The sequence below is a fragment of the Chiloscyllium plagiosum genome, unplaced genomic scaffold, assembly GCF_037043375.1.
Source record: "Chiloscyllium plagiosum isolate Xiang-an unplaced genomic scaffold, Cpla_swu_hap1 HiC_scaffold_44, whole genome shotgun sequence".
Taxonomy (NCBI): domain Eukaryota; kingdom Metazoa; phylum Chordata; class Chondrichthyes; order Orectolobiformes; family Hemiscylliidae; genus Chiloscyllium; species Chiloscyllium plagiosum.
Genome location: NW_028270182.1, coordinates 10,702,421 through 10,719,135, shown reverse-complemented (window position 1 = coordinate 10,719,135; position 16,715 = coordinate 10,702,421). Strand labels below are relative to the sequence as shown.

Below are 16,715 nucleotides of genomic sequence, written 5' to 3'. Positions count from 1 at the left end.
GAATGCAATCCGAGATTATCGCCACTTCACATAGTATTGGTTTAAATTTACAAACACATTTTGGCTACAGGCCCAGATTAGACTTATCGGATTTGAAGTTGGAGCTTTGATATTGCTCATTAATGTTATATCACAGAGCCTCAAACTTACAGGAGATGGGCAGATTTTGGGTTAATTTCCCTCATTTTTCTTGTTTCCTATCCTGGAGGCAATCATTTTTCCGAACTATCAGGGTAGATAGTGAGAATTTCACCAGCCAGTAATCCAGATGGCCACGTTAATGTGACATTGGTTCAAATCCCACTGTGTCAGTTCGTGGATTTTAAATTCAATCAATTAAGCTGGATTTGAAAGCAAGTCTCCATAGCAGTGACCATGACAACAATCATCATTTGTTTTAAAAACCCATCTGGTTCACTAATACAGTTCAGGGAAGGGAAAGCTGCTGTTGTTACCCAGTCTACTTAAAATATCACTTGAAACCAACAGCAATGTAGTTGATGCCCACTGAAATCATAGAATCACTAGAATGGAAACATGCCATTTAGCCCAACAAGTCTACACCAACCCATTTCCCCCCCCATTCCTCTACTGACTAATGCACCTAATCCACACATCCCTGAACACTGTGGGCAATTTATCATGGCCAATTCACCTAACCTGCACATCCTTGTACTATGGAGGGATCCAGAGGAAATCGCATGCAGACACAGGGAGAATGTACAAACTCCACACAATCGTCCAAGGCTGGAATCAAACTCAGGTCCCTTGCACTGTGAGGCAGTAGTGCTAACCACTGAGCCATCGTGCCACCAGAGGGATAGGCAACAGGTTCTGGCCTTGCTCAGTGACACCCACATCCAAGGAATGAACAAAACAAAATACATTAGCAAGGGCACAGCTGCACTGTGAGATTTGGCCTCACCTACTCTGTTGTTGTATGAAACCGGACGCTATAAAATAGGGTCACAAAGTCTGGGAAGTAGTGTACGAGGTAAATTGCCATTTCCCTGCACAGTGTATAGAACACTATTAAACCCACACTTAAAATTCATAAAAGGAATTATAGAATGACCTTATTTTGTGCTGTAATCACTTGACCCTTGGATTTGTATTGGTTCTTCTCAATCTCCTCTAGCTCCACAACCCTCCAAGATCTCTGTACTTGTCCAATTCTAGCCTCTTCAGCACCCCTCCAGTTTTGACATATAGGCCTCAGGCCTAAATAACTCCGCCTCTCCCTACTTCTTTAAAACTTATCTCTTGGGCCAAACCCATTTGGTCAACCACCTTATTATTTCCTAAACTGGTTTAATGATTGCCTTGTAAGGTTTTCCTAGATTCTCAATGAATTGGGTAACAGACCACAAATTTTGTCAACATGCCAATAATTCATAGAATCATAGAATCCCTACAGTGTAGATGCAGGCCATTTGGCTCATCCAGTCCACACCAACTCTCTGAGGAACATCCCACCCAGACCCACCTTCCTACCTTATCACTGTAACCTTGCATTTCCCATGGCCAATCCACCTAGCCTGCCCATCTTTGGACTGTGGGAAGAAACTAGAGCACCCAGAGGAAACCCATGCAGACATAGGGAGAATGTGCAAACTCCACACAGTGTCGCTCAAGGGTGGAATTAAACCCAGGTCCCTGGCATTGTGAGGCAGCAGTGCTAACCACTGAGCCATTGTACCACCTGAATTCTTGATTTATCCTAGAAGTTACTCTTGCCCCTTCAACCAATTTGGTATCTTGACCTTGGATTCGTCCTCAAATGTCCCAAATTTTAAAAAAAGTAAATCAGAGCACAAGTTATATAGGAAATTATTCGACTTTAGCAGATTCTATGCAATGCAGTGAAAACTGCCTGCAGCATTGACTTTCTAACCTACCACTGGAGCTCTGGATTAACATTCACATCAGGTATCAGACTGAAGCCCAGTTGGAAGTCACTGCATTACACAATAAACAGGCCACACACATGCACAGAATGGCATACCGTTGAATCTGCAGCATCCTTTGCCTCTCTAATGTACTTGTCCAGCACTCTGATGTCACAGATGGGGTGGAGTGGAGTCGACTTTGCTGGCTTTATATAACCGAGTAACATCACCAGGAGTGCAAAAAGTCCTTGGATCGGAGGAGAAAAAAAAAATAAGAAAGAAGAACCAGCAGTTAACATGCGATACAAATTTATCTAAGTGTATAAAAACCTCTGAATGAGTATAGGGGGTAGGATTGCTGGTGCCTGATTGTATACCTTGAGGGGAGATCTCAAAATGACACCCAATGCTTTGTTACCAGAAGATATGTAAAAATCAGGAAAGGAGTCATCTTATCCTGGAACCCTAGTTGAAGGCCATCTGGAGGATATGGGCATTGCTGCAAGTCCAGTATTATGAGGAAAGACCAGGTTGACTGGGCTTGTACTGACTGGAAATTCAAAGAATGGGGGGGGATCTCATAGAAACATATAAAATCCTGATGGGACTGGACAGGCTAGATGCCAGAAGAATGTTCCCAATGTTGGTGAAGTCCAAAACTAGGGGTCACTGTCTAAGAATAGAAGGTAAGCCATTCAGGACTGAGATGAGGAAGAACTTCTTCACTCAGAAAGATTATATGAATAGGAAGGGTTTGGGGTGAATATGGGATAGGTGCTAGCAGGTGGGACTAGATTGGGTTGGGATATCTGGTCAGCATGGACCAGTTGGACCGAGGGTCTGTTTCCATGCTGTACCTCCCTATGACTCTATGTGAACTTGTGGAATTCTCTCCTACAGAAAGCTGTTCGGGCTAGTTAATTCGATATATCCAAGAGGGAGCTGGATGTGGCCCTTGCAGATAAAGGGATCAAGGATATGGAGATAGAGCAGGAATGGGATACTGAAATTACCTGATCAGCCATGATCATGTTGAATGATGGTGCAGGCTCGAAGGGCTGAATGGCCTACTCATGCACCTATTTTCTATGTTTCTATTATAGGAAGATATACGCAGGTTTGTCATATGGCCAGATCAGTGGCCTGAAAAGTGTGAAGTGATGCTTTTTGGAAAAAGAAACAAGACAAGGTAATACTCACTGAATGGCAGGACACTAGGAAGCTCAGAGGAACAGAGGGATCTTGGGTCTGCAGTTCCCTGATGGTGGCAGGACAGGTTAATAGGGTAGTTAAGAAGGCATAGAAAATGCTTAGCTTTATCAATTGTGGCATAGATTTTAAGAGAGAGAAGGTCATGTTGGAGCTGTACAGAACTTTGGTAAGGCCACAGCTGGACCACAGGAAGAATTGTGATCGCACTGGAGAGAGTGCAAAGGAGATAAACCAAGTTTGGCCTGGAATGAGCATTTCAGCTACAAAGAGAGGCTGAATAAGCTCGGGTTGTTTTCTTCGGGGCAGAGAAGGTTAAAAGGGTAACTGCCAGAGGTGTATAAGATTATGAGGAGCATGGACAGGGTGAATGGAAAGCAGCTGTTCTCTTAGCTGAAGGGTTGATAATGAGGGGGACTAATTTTAAAGGAAAAGGCAGAAGGGGATTTGAGGAAAAGCCTTTTCACGGAGGGGGTAGTGAGGGCTCTGGGAGGGTAGAGATGAGAAACCTCACAACCTTCAAAAGATACTTGGATGAGTCACTTAAAGTGTCAGAACATTCAAGGCTACGGGCCTTGGAAAGTGGAACTGGTGTAGGTAGTAGTATATTTTTGGTGGCACCTACTTGAGGAACCGAAGATCCTCTTCTGGACTCTATGATTCTATGATGCTTTCAATAATTAAACGTTCTTCTAGCTACTACTAGCTGGCAATCAAACATGGACCAGGATTGCTGAATTTATGATTATCACCAAAGATTGCGGAATATTTCAATCAGTAGAACTAGGATTGTGGGAAGCCTGGGGGTTAGAATACAAAACCTTTACCTCCAGAAATCTATACTGGGTCTATCGTCTCTCTGTTGACTTCCATGAATTTAACATATAAATTTATACATATAAATTAAGCCCTTCAAACCTGCTTTGTTATTCCTGCTCTAACTGTGGCCGCAACTTCAGTTTGCCCACCCCCTCACCCCCAACTGATCCGGCTTTATTCTTGACGAACGACGGACTCATGGGGATGTACAGCACGAAACAGATCCTTCAGTCCAACTCATCCATACAAACCAGATTTCCTAAATTAATCTAGTCCCATTTGCCAGCACTTGGGCCATTTCCCTCCAAACCCTTCCTATTCATGTACCCATCCAGACGTCTTTTAAATGTTGTAATTATACCTACCTACACCACTTCCTTTGGCAGCTCGTTCCATACACAACCAACCTCTACATGAAAAAGTTGCCCCTCAGGTCCCTTTTATATCTTTCTCCTCTCATTTTAAACCTATGTCGTCTAGTTTTGGACTCCCCTACTGTGGGGAATTTTCACCCTATCCATGCCCCTCATGATTTTATAGTTATCTACAATGTCACCTCTCAGCCTCCAACACTCCAGAGAAAATAGGCCCAGCCTATACAGCCTCTTCCTATAGCTCAAAGTCTTCTCTTAAAATATTCAAAGATGTGGTTTCTATTACATTTGGGAAGAGAATTGCACAGACTGACGATCTTTTGAGAGAAAGAAATTTTCTATGTTTGTCTTAAATGTTTTCAGTCACCCAGTTCTAGTAAGAGGTACAGTTAGTAAGTTTGCAGATGACATCAAAGTTGGAGGTGTAATGGACAGCGAAGAAGGTTACCTCAGATTACAATGGGATTTTGGTCAGATGAGCCAATGGGCTAAGGAGTGGCAGATGGAGTTTAATTTAGATAAATGTGAGGTGGTGCATTTTGGGAAAGCAAATCTTAGCAGTACTTATACACTTGATGATAAGTTCCTAAGGAGTGTTGCTGAACAAAGAGACCTTGAAGTGCAGGTTCATTGCTCCTTGAAAATAGAGTCGCAGGTAGATAGGATAGTGAAGAAGGTGTTTGGTATGCTTTCCTTTATAGGTCACAGTACTGAGTACAGGATTGGGAGGTCATGTTGCAGCTGTACAGGACATTGATTAGGCCACTGTTGGAATACTGCATGCAGTTCTGGTCTCCTTCCTATCAGAAGGATGTTGTGAAACTTGAAAAGGTTCAAAAAAGATTTACAAGAATGTTGCCAAATTTGGAGGATTTGAGCTATAAGGAGAGGTTGAATAGGCTGGGGCTGTTTTCCCTGGAGCATCGGAGGCTGAGGGGTGACCTTATAGAGGTTTATAAAATCATGAGGGGCATGAATAGGGTAAATAGACAAAGTCTTTTCCCTGAGGTGGGGGAGTCGGGAACTAGAGGGCAGAGGTTTAGGGTGAGAGGGGAAAGATATAAAAGAGACCTAAGGGACAACTTTTTCATGCAGAGGGTGGTGCATGTGTGGAATGGGCTGCCAGAGGAAGTGGTGGAGGCTGGTACAATTGCAACATTTAAGAGGCATCTGGATGGGTATATGAATAGGAAGGCTTTGGAGGGATATGGGCTGGGCATTGGCAGGTGGGACTAAATTGGGTTGGGATATCTAATCGGCATGGACGAGTTGGACAAAAGGGTCTGTTTCCGTGCTGTACTTCTCTATGACTCTATGTCCCAGAAGCCAATTAAGTCCCCTCAGGATCTTCTACGTCTCAATGAGATCACCTCTCATTCTTGTCAATTCCAGTGAATACCAGCCCAATATGTCCAACTTTTACTCATAAGATAAACTCCCTAACAGGAGTAAAAGATTCTGTCTATAATTGCACACCACGCAGTCCTCTATAAAAAGGATGAGACTCTGAAGCATATCTCTTTATGGTCATTTGCCAGCTTTCTCTACTGTGTTAGGTTCACAGTGACCTTGCAAATGTTGCCTAACTCTCAGTTTTCCGTAGTCCCTCAGCATTTCATGACACACTGTATTTCATCTCAGGTTACCTAGTAACCCTTTCATGAGAAGCCACCCACATGGATTCATTTCTTCCTCTGTTGTCTCTTTCATTCAGTCTGCCCTGTGGATTGAATTAACTCATGGCCTTAGCTGAATCAGTCAAGGATCAAGAATTCCATTTTGATGGCACGCTGTGTGAAAAGGTTTGGGAAGTGGCAAGGTAAGGGATGGAGGAAGTGACAATAGCTACATCTGCAGATCCAGCCATAGAAGACAGACTAAACTCGATGAACGGAAAAAAATTGAGCAGGTCAAACTCCACATCCAAATCGCCTAAGTACACCTCCAGTTGACAATTTTCAAATTACATTTTGATCCAGCTAACTAGACCCTCTGCCCGTCTGTAACTTCGGAGCCTTGACACTGTAGAAAATGCAGAAAATCAGTCAGTGACGAAGATACCTATGTGGTGTTATTTTAATGCATGACGACACCATTCTCATTGGGCAGGCAGGGCTAATATTGTATCTAGGATGTCTTGGTCAGACTATGCTTTTGAAACCTTTGCCAAGATTGTATTGATATCCATACCTCAGCCATTTCTGCTCTTACATTTAATGACATCATCACAATACATTTTCTTGGCTTCGAAGCACCTATTTTTTTCTCTCTTGTAACTGCTACTTCAAACACAAGGTGATTTCTAAATTTCACATAAGAGGATGATTGCTGGGTGGGCTTTGCTGACTTTAAAATGGTTTTGGGAAGCAATAGCTTTGAGGGAATTGCAGTGTTGGTGCTTCTGATTTTTGGTCAGAACTGTGAATATTGTGCACATTTCCATGAATTAGTACAAAAGTAGAAATCCTCTAATTCTTTTCTCCTGATGCATAGCTCGCTTCCACTTGGATGCGGCTGCGCTATTCACCTCAGTGACTTTGGAAAACAGGAAAACTAGCGTTTCAGCAGGACACAGGATCAAAGTGTTGGCAAAAGCTCTCACTTGTGATTCCAAACCTTTGTTGACTGAATTATTAGCAAAACGCGGAAGGAGGGTGAATTCAGTAAAAGAGTTAGTCTATGTGTCTACTCTCTGCATCTCCTCACGTCGAGCTGTAGACTGACTTAGCAGTGGCCCCAATTGATGACTAGGTCTACAATAACCTATACCCTGAGCTCTGGAATTCTAACCTAAATCTTTCTTAATTCACCTCTTTTCTCTTTCCTTTAAGACCCGAGCTAGCTATCCTCAAACCTCCTTCTTTAACCTGGATGTAGCTCCAACAATACTCAAGAGGTTTGACGCCATCCAGGACTCTTGGCTGGTCCCACATCCACCATCTTCAACATTCACTTCCAACCTCACCAATGCACATCTGCAGCAGTGTATACCATCAACAAGGTTCACTGCAGCAACTCACCAAACTTCTTTGACAGCATCTCCCCAACCTGCACCTTCTGCAACCTAGAAGGTAAAGTCAGTATAGATCCTCAGGACCATAAGGTCCTCTGTCGGTGGAGAGAGAGCTGACTGATGATGAATGTAACCTGAGGGTCACCACACCTCGGATCAGGGATGAGGCCGAGAAGGCGAGATCCTCATTGTCACTTTAGCCAGTACAGGAATTGAACCCAGGCTGTTGGCATCACTATGTGTCTCAAACCAGCCAACCAGCCAACTGAGCTAACCACCATAAAATATAGTGCAGAAAGGGGACTGTTAAGCCATTAAATGGGTGGTACGTTGGCTCTGTGGTTAGCATTGCTGCCTCACAGCACCAGGGTCCCAGGTTCGATTCCAGCCTTGGGCGACTGTCTGTGTGGAGTTTGCATATTCTTCCCCGTGTCTGCATGGGTTTCCTCCGGGTGCTCCAGTTTTCTCCCACAGTCACAAAGATGTGCAGGTCAGGTGAGTTGGCCATGGTGAATTGCCCATAGTGCGAGGTGCATTAGTCAGAAAGAAATAGGTCTGGGTGGGTTACTCTTCGGAGGGTCAGTGTGGACTGGTTGGGCCGAAGGGCCTGTTTCCACATTGTAGGGAATCTAATCTAATCTCTAAGAACAAGGGCAGCAGACACATGAGGACACCACCATCTGAAAGCTCCCGTCCATGCCACACACCACCTGGATTTGGAAATACTACACTATTTCTTTGCTGTCATTGGGTCAAAATCTCTAACAGCACTGTGGGTTATCTATACCAGAGGAACAGCAGTGTTTCAAATGCACCTCAGAATGGCTGTGATAGGGGCAACTGGGGATGGACAATAAATATTGACCTAGCCAGTGATGACCAAATTGCACAAAAGAATTGAAAGAAAGATTTCACTTGAAGGTACAACAAGGAGTTCTGAAACTTCAGCCTTCAGGTCCTTCAAGGTTATACAGGAAGAATGCAAATTTTCCAATCTAATTGCCGCTCAGTCCTAGCTTCATTGTAACCATTCCTTCTGGACCCAGAGGTTCCAGTTTCAAATTTCACTCCATACTTTTGCATTGAGACTCCCTGTCAGGGGCAAGGAAAGAAATCGCATGCCGCTCTTTGCCCAGGAACCCACACAGCTAGAACATCGTGCCCCCTAGTGCTCCAGGATCGAGCTATTTGCCTCGATGTACCGCAGTGTCCCAGGCCTTGCCTCTAGTAGCACTACTGAGGGAGTGCTGTGCTATTAGAAGTGCAGTATTTTGGAAGTAAATTTAAACTCAGTACTCGGTGGTTAGCACTGCTGCCTGACAGCGCCAGGGACCTGGGTTTGATTCCACCCGCGGGTTATTGTCTATGTGGAATTTGCAGCTGTTTCCTCCAGGTCCTCCAGTTTCCTTCCACAGTCCAAAGATGTGCAGGTTAAATGGATTGGCTGTGGGGATGGGGTGGGTCTGGACAGGGATGCTGCTCTTTGGAGGGTCACTGTGGACTTGATGGACCAGATGGCCTGTTTCCTCATTAAAGGGATTCTATGAAAATGAAGCTCCGTCTGGTCTCTGAAAAGGATGTTAAAAAACATCCCATCTTGAACCAGTAGGCAACTAGGAGATTTTCTTTTGGCATCCCAATCAATATTCATCCTTTAATTACTGTAATAAATAAGCTGCTCTTGATTACAGTGCTGCATACAGGAACATACTGTCCACAGATTGCTGCCACTTTTTCTGACATGGCAACAGCTTTCGAAAAGCAAAACAAAGAACTGCGGATGTTGAAGATCCGAAACAAAAACAACATTTCTCAAGGAACTCTGAAGAAAGGTCACTGGATTCAAGACATTAACTCTATTCTCTCTCCACAGATGCTGACAGACCTGCTGAGTTTCTCCAGCAATTTCCAGCTTTAGAAAAGCATTGCTTTGGCTCAATGTAAGGTTGAACAGGATTTGACTAAAGTCATGAGACGTGCTTAAGGAGGCTGGCAGCAGGATAAGGTCTAACTGGTCTGCCAAGCTCACTTGCTCATGTGGGCTGGTGGACTTTGTATATGGGCAGTTACTGGTTAATCCACAGTTGCGACATAACAACCGAGCCCAATCCCCACCATATCTCATGTCCACACGCAGACACTTTCAAATCAGGGTCCCTCATCAGCAAGCAACAGCAGAGAACTTGGCTGATTTCCAGTGAACTCAAGCCAACTGTCATTCCCTAGTGCTGGCAGGTGGAACGAGATTAGGTTGGGATATCTGGTTGGCATGGACTGGTTGCACCAAAGGGTCTGTTTCCATGCTGTACATCTCTATGACTCTATGACTCGTGGCATGAGCTAAATGAAGTGTTTGGTCTGAGCATCTTAGTTCCACACATTGAATCAATAGCCATTAGAGCGCGAGTCATTTATAAATTGATCGATAGTGAACTCTTTGCTTCTGTGTCTGCTCTGGCACAGGAGAAAGAAATTGAAGAGCAGGCACACCAGAGAGAGCAGTTGTTAACCTCCCCAGTGACTGCAGGTTCAAATACTACTCCAGCCCAGAGCTTCACAGCAACACAGAATTGTTACAGTACAGAGAAGCCATTCAACCCATCATGTCTGTACCAGCTCTTCAAACAAGTTCATTTAATGACATTTCCCACCTCCTCATAACCCTGTGCATTCTCCTTTTCAGTTAATAGTCCAATTCACTCTTGAAAGTAGTGATTGGATCTACTTCTACCACAGTCTCAAGCAACACAGTCCTCAGTCATTCCTGTGAGAAAACCTTTTTTTCCCCCACATCACTTTTGCTTCTTTTATCAAATGCTTTAAATCTGTGCACTCTCATTCTTAAACTTTTCATGTGTAGAAGCAATTACTTGCATGGAAGCTTCCTATATACATACAAATTAGGAGCAGAAGAAACCACTGGGCCCCTTGAGCCTGAAACCACCATTGAATTAGATCATGGCTGATCTGATTGTGATCTCAACCCCACATTTCACCAGCAAATAACCATCAACTCCCTTGTTAGCCAAGTATCTACCTTCTCTGCCTTAGAAATATTCTATGACTTTGCCTCCCCCACACTTGGGGAAGAGTTCCACAAACTCACGATCCTTTCAGAAGAAAATTACCACCTCATCTCCATGTGAAATATAAGACCTCTTACTTTAATCTGTGTCCCCTTTACCTAGTCGCTTCCACAAGGAGAAAATATCCTTGTCACAAGTGGCTGCCATGTCAGCTAAAAAAACTCATGATGCTTTAAAGAAATGTTCACGAGTTCCTTGGCTAGACAGTCTTATGAGATGGCCTGAAGATATATTATAAATTCATGTTCGTTTTTAGATTAGATTAGATTCCCTACAGTGTGGAAACAGGCCCTTTGGCCCAATAAGTCCACATCGAAGAGTAACCCACCCAGACCCATTTTCCTCTGAGTAATGCACCTAACACCATGGGCAATTTAGCATGGTCAATTCACTTAACGTGCACATCTTTGGACTGTGGGAGGAAACCGGAGCACCACCCCCCGGAGGGAACTCATGCAAACAAGGGGAGAATGTGCAAACTCCATACAGACAGTTGCCCGAGGCCGGAACTGAACCTGGGTCCCTGGTGCTATGAGGCATCAGTGCTAACCACTGAGCCACCGTCTTCCTAAATAAATTCCCTATTTCTATTGCTCGTGCACCGATGCAGCTGCTAACTCTCTACACATCTTTCCTTTCTACCGCTAATTCTACAAACGTTTAAACCCCACTGTAAAGCAGATGTCCTGAATGGTTGCTCAGGAACTTGTGGAAATTTATTAGCCCCACTATCGCCAAGCTCTCCATCCAACCTGCTAAGCCCACTTCAAAAGGTCTTTGTCCAGGCTTGCAAGTTCCTCCAAACTCTGCGCAATCCCCAACCATGGCTGGGTGAGGCATTCTCACCTCTGAGTGAGAGGGGTTGGGGAGACAAAGAAAATCCTAGCTGGCACTGCCAGTGTGGTGCCAAGGGAGAGCATTGCCATGCCAACTTTCAGATGAGATGTTCATCCGAGGCCCCATGCACCCTATCAAGTGGCCACAAGAGATCTCAGTTTGGAGACGAGACGAGCAGATCCCGGTTTCCTGGCCAGTTTTTATCCCTCAATTGACATTACTAAAACAGACTATCTGATGGTTAACAAATTCGCTTACATTATGAAAGCAACAATATTTTTTAAATGTATTCAATTGGCTGTAATGCTCTGAAAGAGATATCCCAAGGTTGTGAAGAGCACTGTGTAAATTCAGGACTTTCTTTCTTAGCTCAACAGTCTTGTCCGTCAGCCTTTGGCTATCCTTGTTGCTCACTCCACCCTAGCTTCTACACTGCCTTCATAACAACCATGCTTTCACTCTGAATCTCACCTACCTCGAACTGCCCTGCTCGAGCAGCCGATCATCCTACCCGAGTGATGTCTAGTGGAAGATTCCGCAGCGCCTGAGCCCTTTGCCTGGTGAAAGCGTGATATAAAACAGAAGGTGTTGCCACATCAGGAAACGAAGCTCGGCCCCCTCAACGTTCCAATAAGGAATTGGGTTCGTGAAGTACTTACGCAGAGCGAGCGTCAGCTGCTTCAGGGATGGTGTGGAGAGGTGACAGTGCTGCTTTATTTAAGGGTGCTAAGTCGCAATAACATTTTCTAATACAGAGAGTGAGACAGACTGCAAAATCCACTTGGACATGTAGAACTGCATTCAGTCTTTCAGGCAACAAAATAGCAAACATTTTACACTGCAGTGAATGAAACTCCTTCTTGATGTGGTAGACCAAATCAAAGCCCATAGAGGTTCATCCTTGTCACCTCTTGGCTTCTATGTGTTGGGCTCAATGCCTTCAATCTCCCAGCAAAACATGTTCTTCTGCATCCTCCAGACCTTTTGTCCCCATTCTATTAACCTCGCTTGCTACATATCTCCCCTCCAATTTCACACCACCACCAGTAACTTAGTTTCCAGTCCTGACCTTCCGTCTCTTGCTCCCTGAACTATTGCCTCTCACTATTTCACAGAATTTTACAGCACAGCAGGAAGCTGTTTGGCCAGTCATGTTTGTACCAACTCTTTAAAAGGGCTCTCTAATCAGTCCTAATTTCCTCACAATTTCACCAAAACGCTGTGAATTTTCTCTCCATGAGTATTTATCCAAATCCCCTTTTGAAAGTTCCTTATGAATTTGCTTCCACTGTCCTTTCAAGCAGTACTTTCCAGATCTCAATAAACTGCTACATTAAAAAAAACCTTTTGATCCTTCTGGATCTTTTGCCAATTGTCTTAAATCTGTATCCATCTGGTTAGAAAATCCCTCATCAATGGCAACAATTTCTCCTCATTTAGTCAATCAAAACCCATTATGATTTTAAAAGGCATTTCGTACGCTTTCCTTTATTGGTGAGAGCATTGAGTATAGCAGTTGGCAGGTTATGTTGCAGCTATACAGGACATTGGTTAGGCCACTTTTGGAATTCTGATCTCCTTCCAATCGGAAGGATGTTGTGAAACTTGAAAGGGTTCAGAAAAGAGTTACAAGGATGTTGTCAGGGTTGGAGGATTTGAGCTATAGGAAGAGGCTGAATAGGCTGGGGCTGTTTTCCCTGGAGTGTCAAAGGCTGAGGGTGACCTGTTAGAGGTTTATAAAATCTCGAGGATAAATAGATAGTCTTTTCCCTGGGGTTTGGAGTCCAGTACTAGAGGGTGTAGGTTTAGGGTGAGAGGCGAAAGATATAAAAGGGACTTAAGGGGTAACTTTTTCACGCAGAGGGTGGTGCATGAATGGAATGAGCTGCCAGTGGTGGAGGCTGGTACAATTGCAACATTTAAAAGGCATCTGGATGGGTGAATGAATAGGAAGGGTTTGGAGTGATGTGGGCCAAGTGCTAGCAAATGGGATTAGATTAAGTTGGGATATCTGGTCGGCATGGACAAGTTGGACTGGAAGGTCTGTTTCCGTGCTGTACATCTCTATGACTCTAAAAGACTCTATCGTTTCTCTGTTCTGACGAGAACAATTTCAGCTTCTCCACACAACGATGTCCCCAGGCACTAACCCTCCTTCGCATTCATCATTTTCCCAAAAAGCTTCCTCAGGATTTGATGTGTCGTTGGTCATGTTCCCCCTCTGCAGATTCGAGTGCCACTCCAGGACACAATGGCCAAGAGAGTATAACGAGACCAAGCAAGTTGTTTATAAGCCTTCAAATTCTCTCCTTTGCAGGTGGCAAAACTGAAAGAGTCTCCTAATCAATCCCGTATGATGTGGAGAGGCATTCCTCATTATTATAGCCTCTGGTTTCAGAGTAGCAACCTGTTCTAAGGAAAAGCAAATATATCGCTCCATCTACCCTAAAAAGCCTTTGAAGTCTTCACAATCCTGCCAAAAATACACTTGAGAAGTCCTTTGGGATTGCCTTGTATAAATCAGAACACAAGAACTAGGATTATGAGAGTTGAAAGAAGGGATTGAAAATGTTAAATCTGTTTGGCTCCCTGCAGTTGCTACTAGACCTGCTGAATTTCTGCAGCACTCTGTATTTTTATTGCAGGCTATAGAGTAGGCTGTTTGTACCATCCAGTACAATTATGACTGATCTGATCGTGGCCTCAACTCCACTTTCCTGTCTGCCCTCCAAAACCTCGATTCCCTCGTGGGGCAAAAAATCTATCCAATTCAGCCTTGATCATATCCAGTGACTCAGCCAAAGGGCTTCAAAGATTAACAACCCTCTGCAAGAAAAATGTTTGACTTATCTCCACCCACCCAAGTTTTAAACGGTGTGCCCCCTAGACTCCCCTATGGAGAGAAAATATCATCTTGGCATCCACCCTGCCAAGTTCCCCTCAGGATTTTATAGCTCCAAAAATGATCTTTTTCTTTCCTTTTCTCGCCCACTGTTTGGCACCTCGACACTTTGGCACTCAGTACTCATTTAATCCCATGAAATGGGTCATCTAAATATAAATTGTTATTGTCACAACAATAGCAAGACTTGGCAGATCTGGACTCAGCCCGCCTGTCCAAAGCTCAGTGCTGGGTTCTCATAGGAAAACTTCCCAAAAAGTGTCTTTTTTAAAAACAGCCTGGAAGCCGCAAACAGGCCATACAGTCTCTCTTTATCGGCTTTTATTAAACTGTAAAGATTAAGTTGGCAGAGGTAATTGGCCATACCTTCAACAGTTGAAAACACAGTTTGACAGCACTAGAATAACTGTAGGTAAGAAGAGTGTGTGTGTGAGACTGACTAGGTGAGTGTGTTTGCATGTGTGAGTAAGAGTGGGTGAAAGAGATTGAGTGAGGGAATGTGTGGCTGTAAATGATTGAGAGTGAATGGGGCTGTGTATGTGTGAGTGAGTGAGTTTAATAAAGACTAACTCTCCAGGGAACACCACTCCAAACCGCTTACCTGATATCCCCATATCCAAAACTTCATGGTTCTCTGCGATTACATTTCTTGAGCTGCCATGCGTGAATCTGTTTCCCATTGGAGGATCAGAAATTGCTGCAAACCGTTTATCTCACAGTTTTAACTCCAAATTGTGCTTTCTGGAGGAGATGTAGAGGGGTTAGCTTGTCTGGAATTCTCCCTCCAGGTAATCCAAGTCAGAGATACACGTAAATGTCAGAGGGTGTCCGGAGATGCAGGTTAAAGAAGCGGTGGGACAGTTGCGAGGACTCCCGGAGGGTGGTTTGTGTTCTGATTTCTGTCTTTCCCAGTCTACAGCAGTCTGCACAAGGGAGCAGGACCCAGGCGCAGCCTCCCTCCCTCTCTCTCTCTTTTTACTGGAGTTCCTGAGACTCGCACGGAGGGGGGAATTTAAAGCGGGGACTTGGAAGCCAGAATATTCCCCGTATATCTGAGCACTGCTCTTTGAGACGCCGAACTCCCTCCCACGTACCTCGGAGCACGTTTCTAGCCGGGCCCCAGCTCGCACAAAGCACATGTGACTGAGGGCAGTTTTACACATAAGTTTCTGAAAGTCTGTCACTGGGAGTGTGTGCAATAGGGGCATCCAGAAGTATTCAGCCCTGTACTCCCACCCCCACACACAGTATAACTTTACAAAATTGTGCATTCAATTCTCCATTTATAGTGACAGATTTATTTGACATGATACTGATTTTTTTTTAAATCCTTTCACGACATGTGGTCATTATTCCCCCAACTACTGTCCAGAAGGTGGTGATGAGCTACCTTCTTCTCTAATTGCCTCTCAAGATGGTGGTGGTGAGGTGCCTTCTTGAAACGCTGTAGTCCCTAGGGACACCCACAGTGCCATTAGAAAGGAAAGTTCCAGCGTTTGACCCAACAACGCTGGAGGAATGGCAGCACAGGTCCTCACAACAAAAGCAAAAGGAGCAGGAGTAGGCCATTCAATATGGCTGACCTGCTCGTGGACTGAGCTCCACTTACCCACCCTGGCCACTGTAACCCTTAATTGTTCAAAAATCTATCTATCTCTGCCTTAAAACATTCAATGGGGCAACCTCAACTGCTTCCCTGGGCAGGGAATTCCACAGATTTACAACCCTTTGGGTGAAGAAGTTCCTCCTCAACTCTGTCCTATGGGTGGCACAGTGGTTAGCACTGCTACCTCACCGCGCCAGAGACCTGGATTCAATTCCTGCCTCAGGCAACTGACTGTGTGGAGTTTGCACGTTCTCCCCATGTCTGTATGGGTTTCCTCCCACAGTCCAAAATGTGCAGGTTAGGTGAATTGGCCATGCTAAATTGCCTGTAATGTTAGGTGAAAGGGTAAATGTAGGCGGGTGGGTTGGTGTGGACTTGTTGGGCTGAAGGGCCTGTTTCCACACTGTAGGGAATCTAATCTAAATCTGCTTCCCCCTGCCTTATTTTGAAGCCATGCCCCTCGTTCTAGTTTCACCCCCCCAGTGGAAACAACCTCCCTGATTCTAGCTTATCTACTTCCTTATCTATTTTATATGTTTCTATAAGATTCCCCCCCCCCCCTCATTCTTCTAAAATTCCAAAGAATATAATCCCAGTCTGTTCAATCTCTCCGCATAAGCCAACCCTCTCAACTCCGGAATTAACCTTGTGAACCCCCTCTGCACCCCGTCCAGCGTCAGTATATTCTTTCTCAAGTAAGGAGACCAAAACTGTACACAGTACTCCAGGTGTAACCTCACCAGCACCCTATACAGAATAATCTCCCTGTTTTTAAACTCCATCCCTCTGCCAATGAAGGACAACATTCCATTTTTAAAAATCACACAACACCAGGTTATAGTTCAACAGGTTTATTTGGAAGCTCTAGCTTTCAGAGCGCTGCTCCTTCATCAGGTAATTGTGGAGAATATTCAACACCTGCTGAAGGAGCGGCGCTCCGAAAGCTAATGCTTCCAAATAAACCTGTTGGACTATAACCT

General features: G+C 44.4%; 1 protein-coding gene across 2 annotated transcripts in view; it reads right to left on the bottom strand.

The window, feature by feature from the left end:
* The window catches only part of epoa (erythropoietin a), a 64,627-nt gene extending 49,324 nt beyond the window's left edge, over positions 1-15,303 (bottom strand). Inside the window, exons 1-2 of one of the 2 annotated variants that reach the window (XM_043683548.2) lie at positions 14,731-15,303; positions 2,006-2,136 (exon numbers count right to left, since the gene is read on the bottom strand). In XM_043683548.2, coding sequence (XP_043539483.1) covers positions 2,006-2,136; positions 14,731-14,809 — 210 coding nt within the window. In that variant the 5' untranslated portion in view covers positions 14,810-15,303. Of the gene's footprint in view, positions 1-2,005; positions 2,137-11,702; positions 11,814-14,730 lie in introns of those variants that run through there. The other variant, XM_043683549.2, reaches the window with a different exon arrangement.
* Between the last annotated feature and the right edge of the window lie 1,412 nt (positions 15,304-16,715).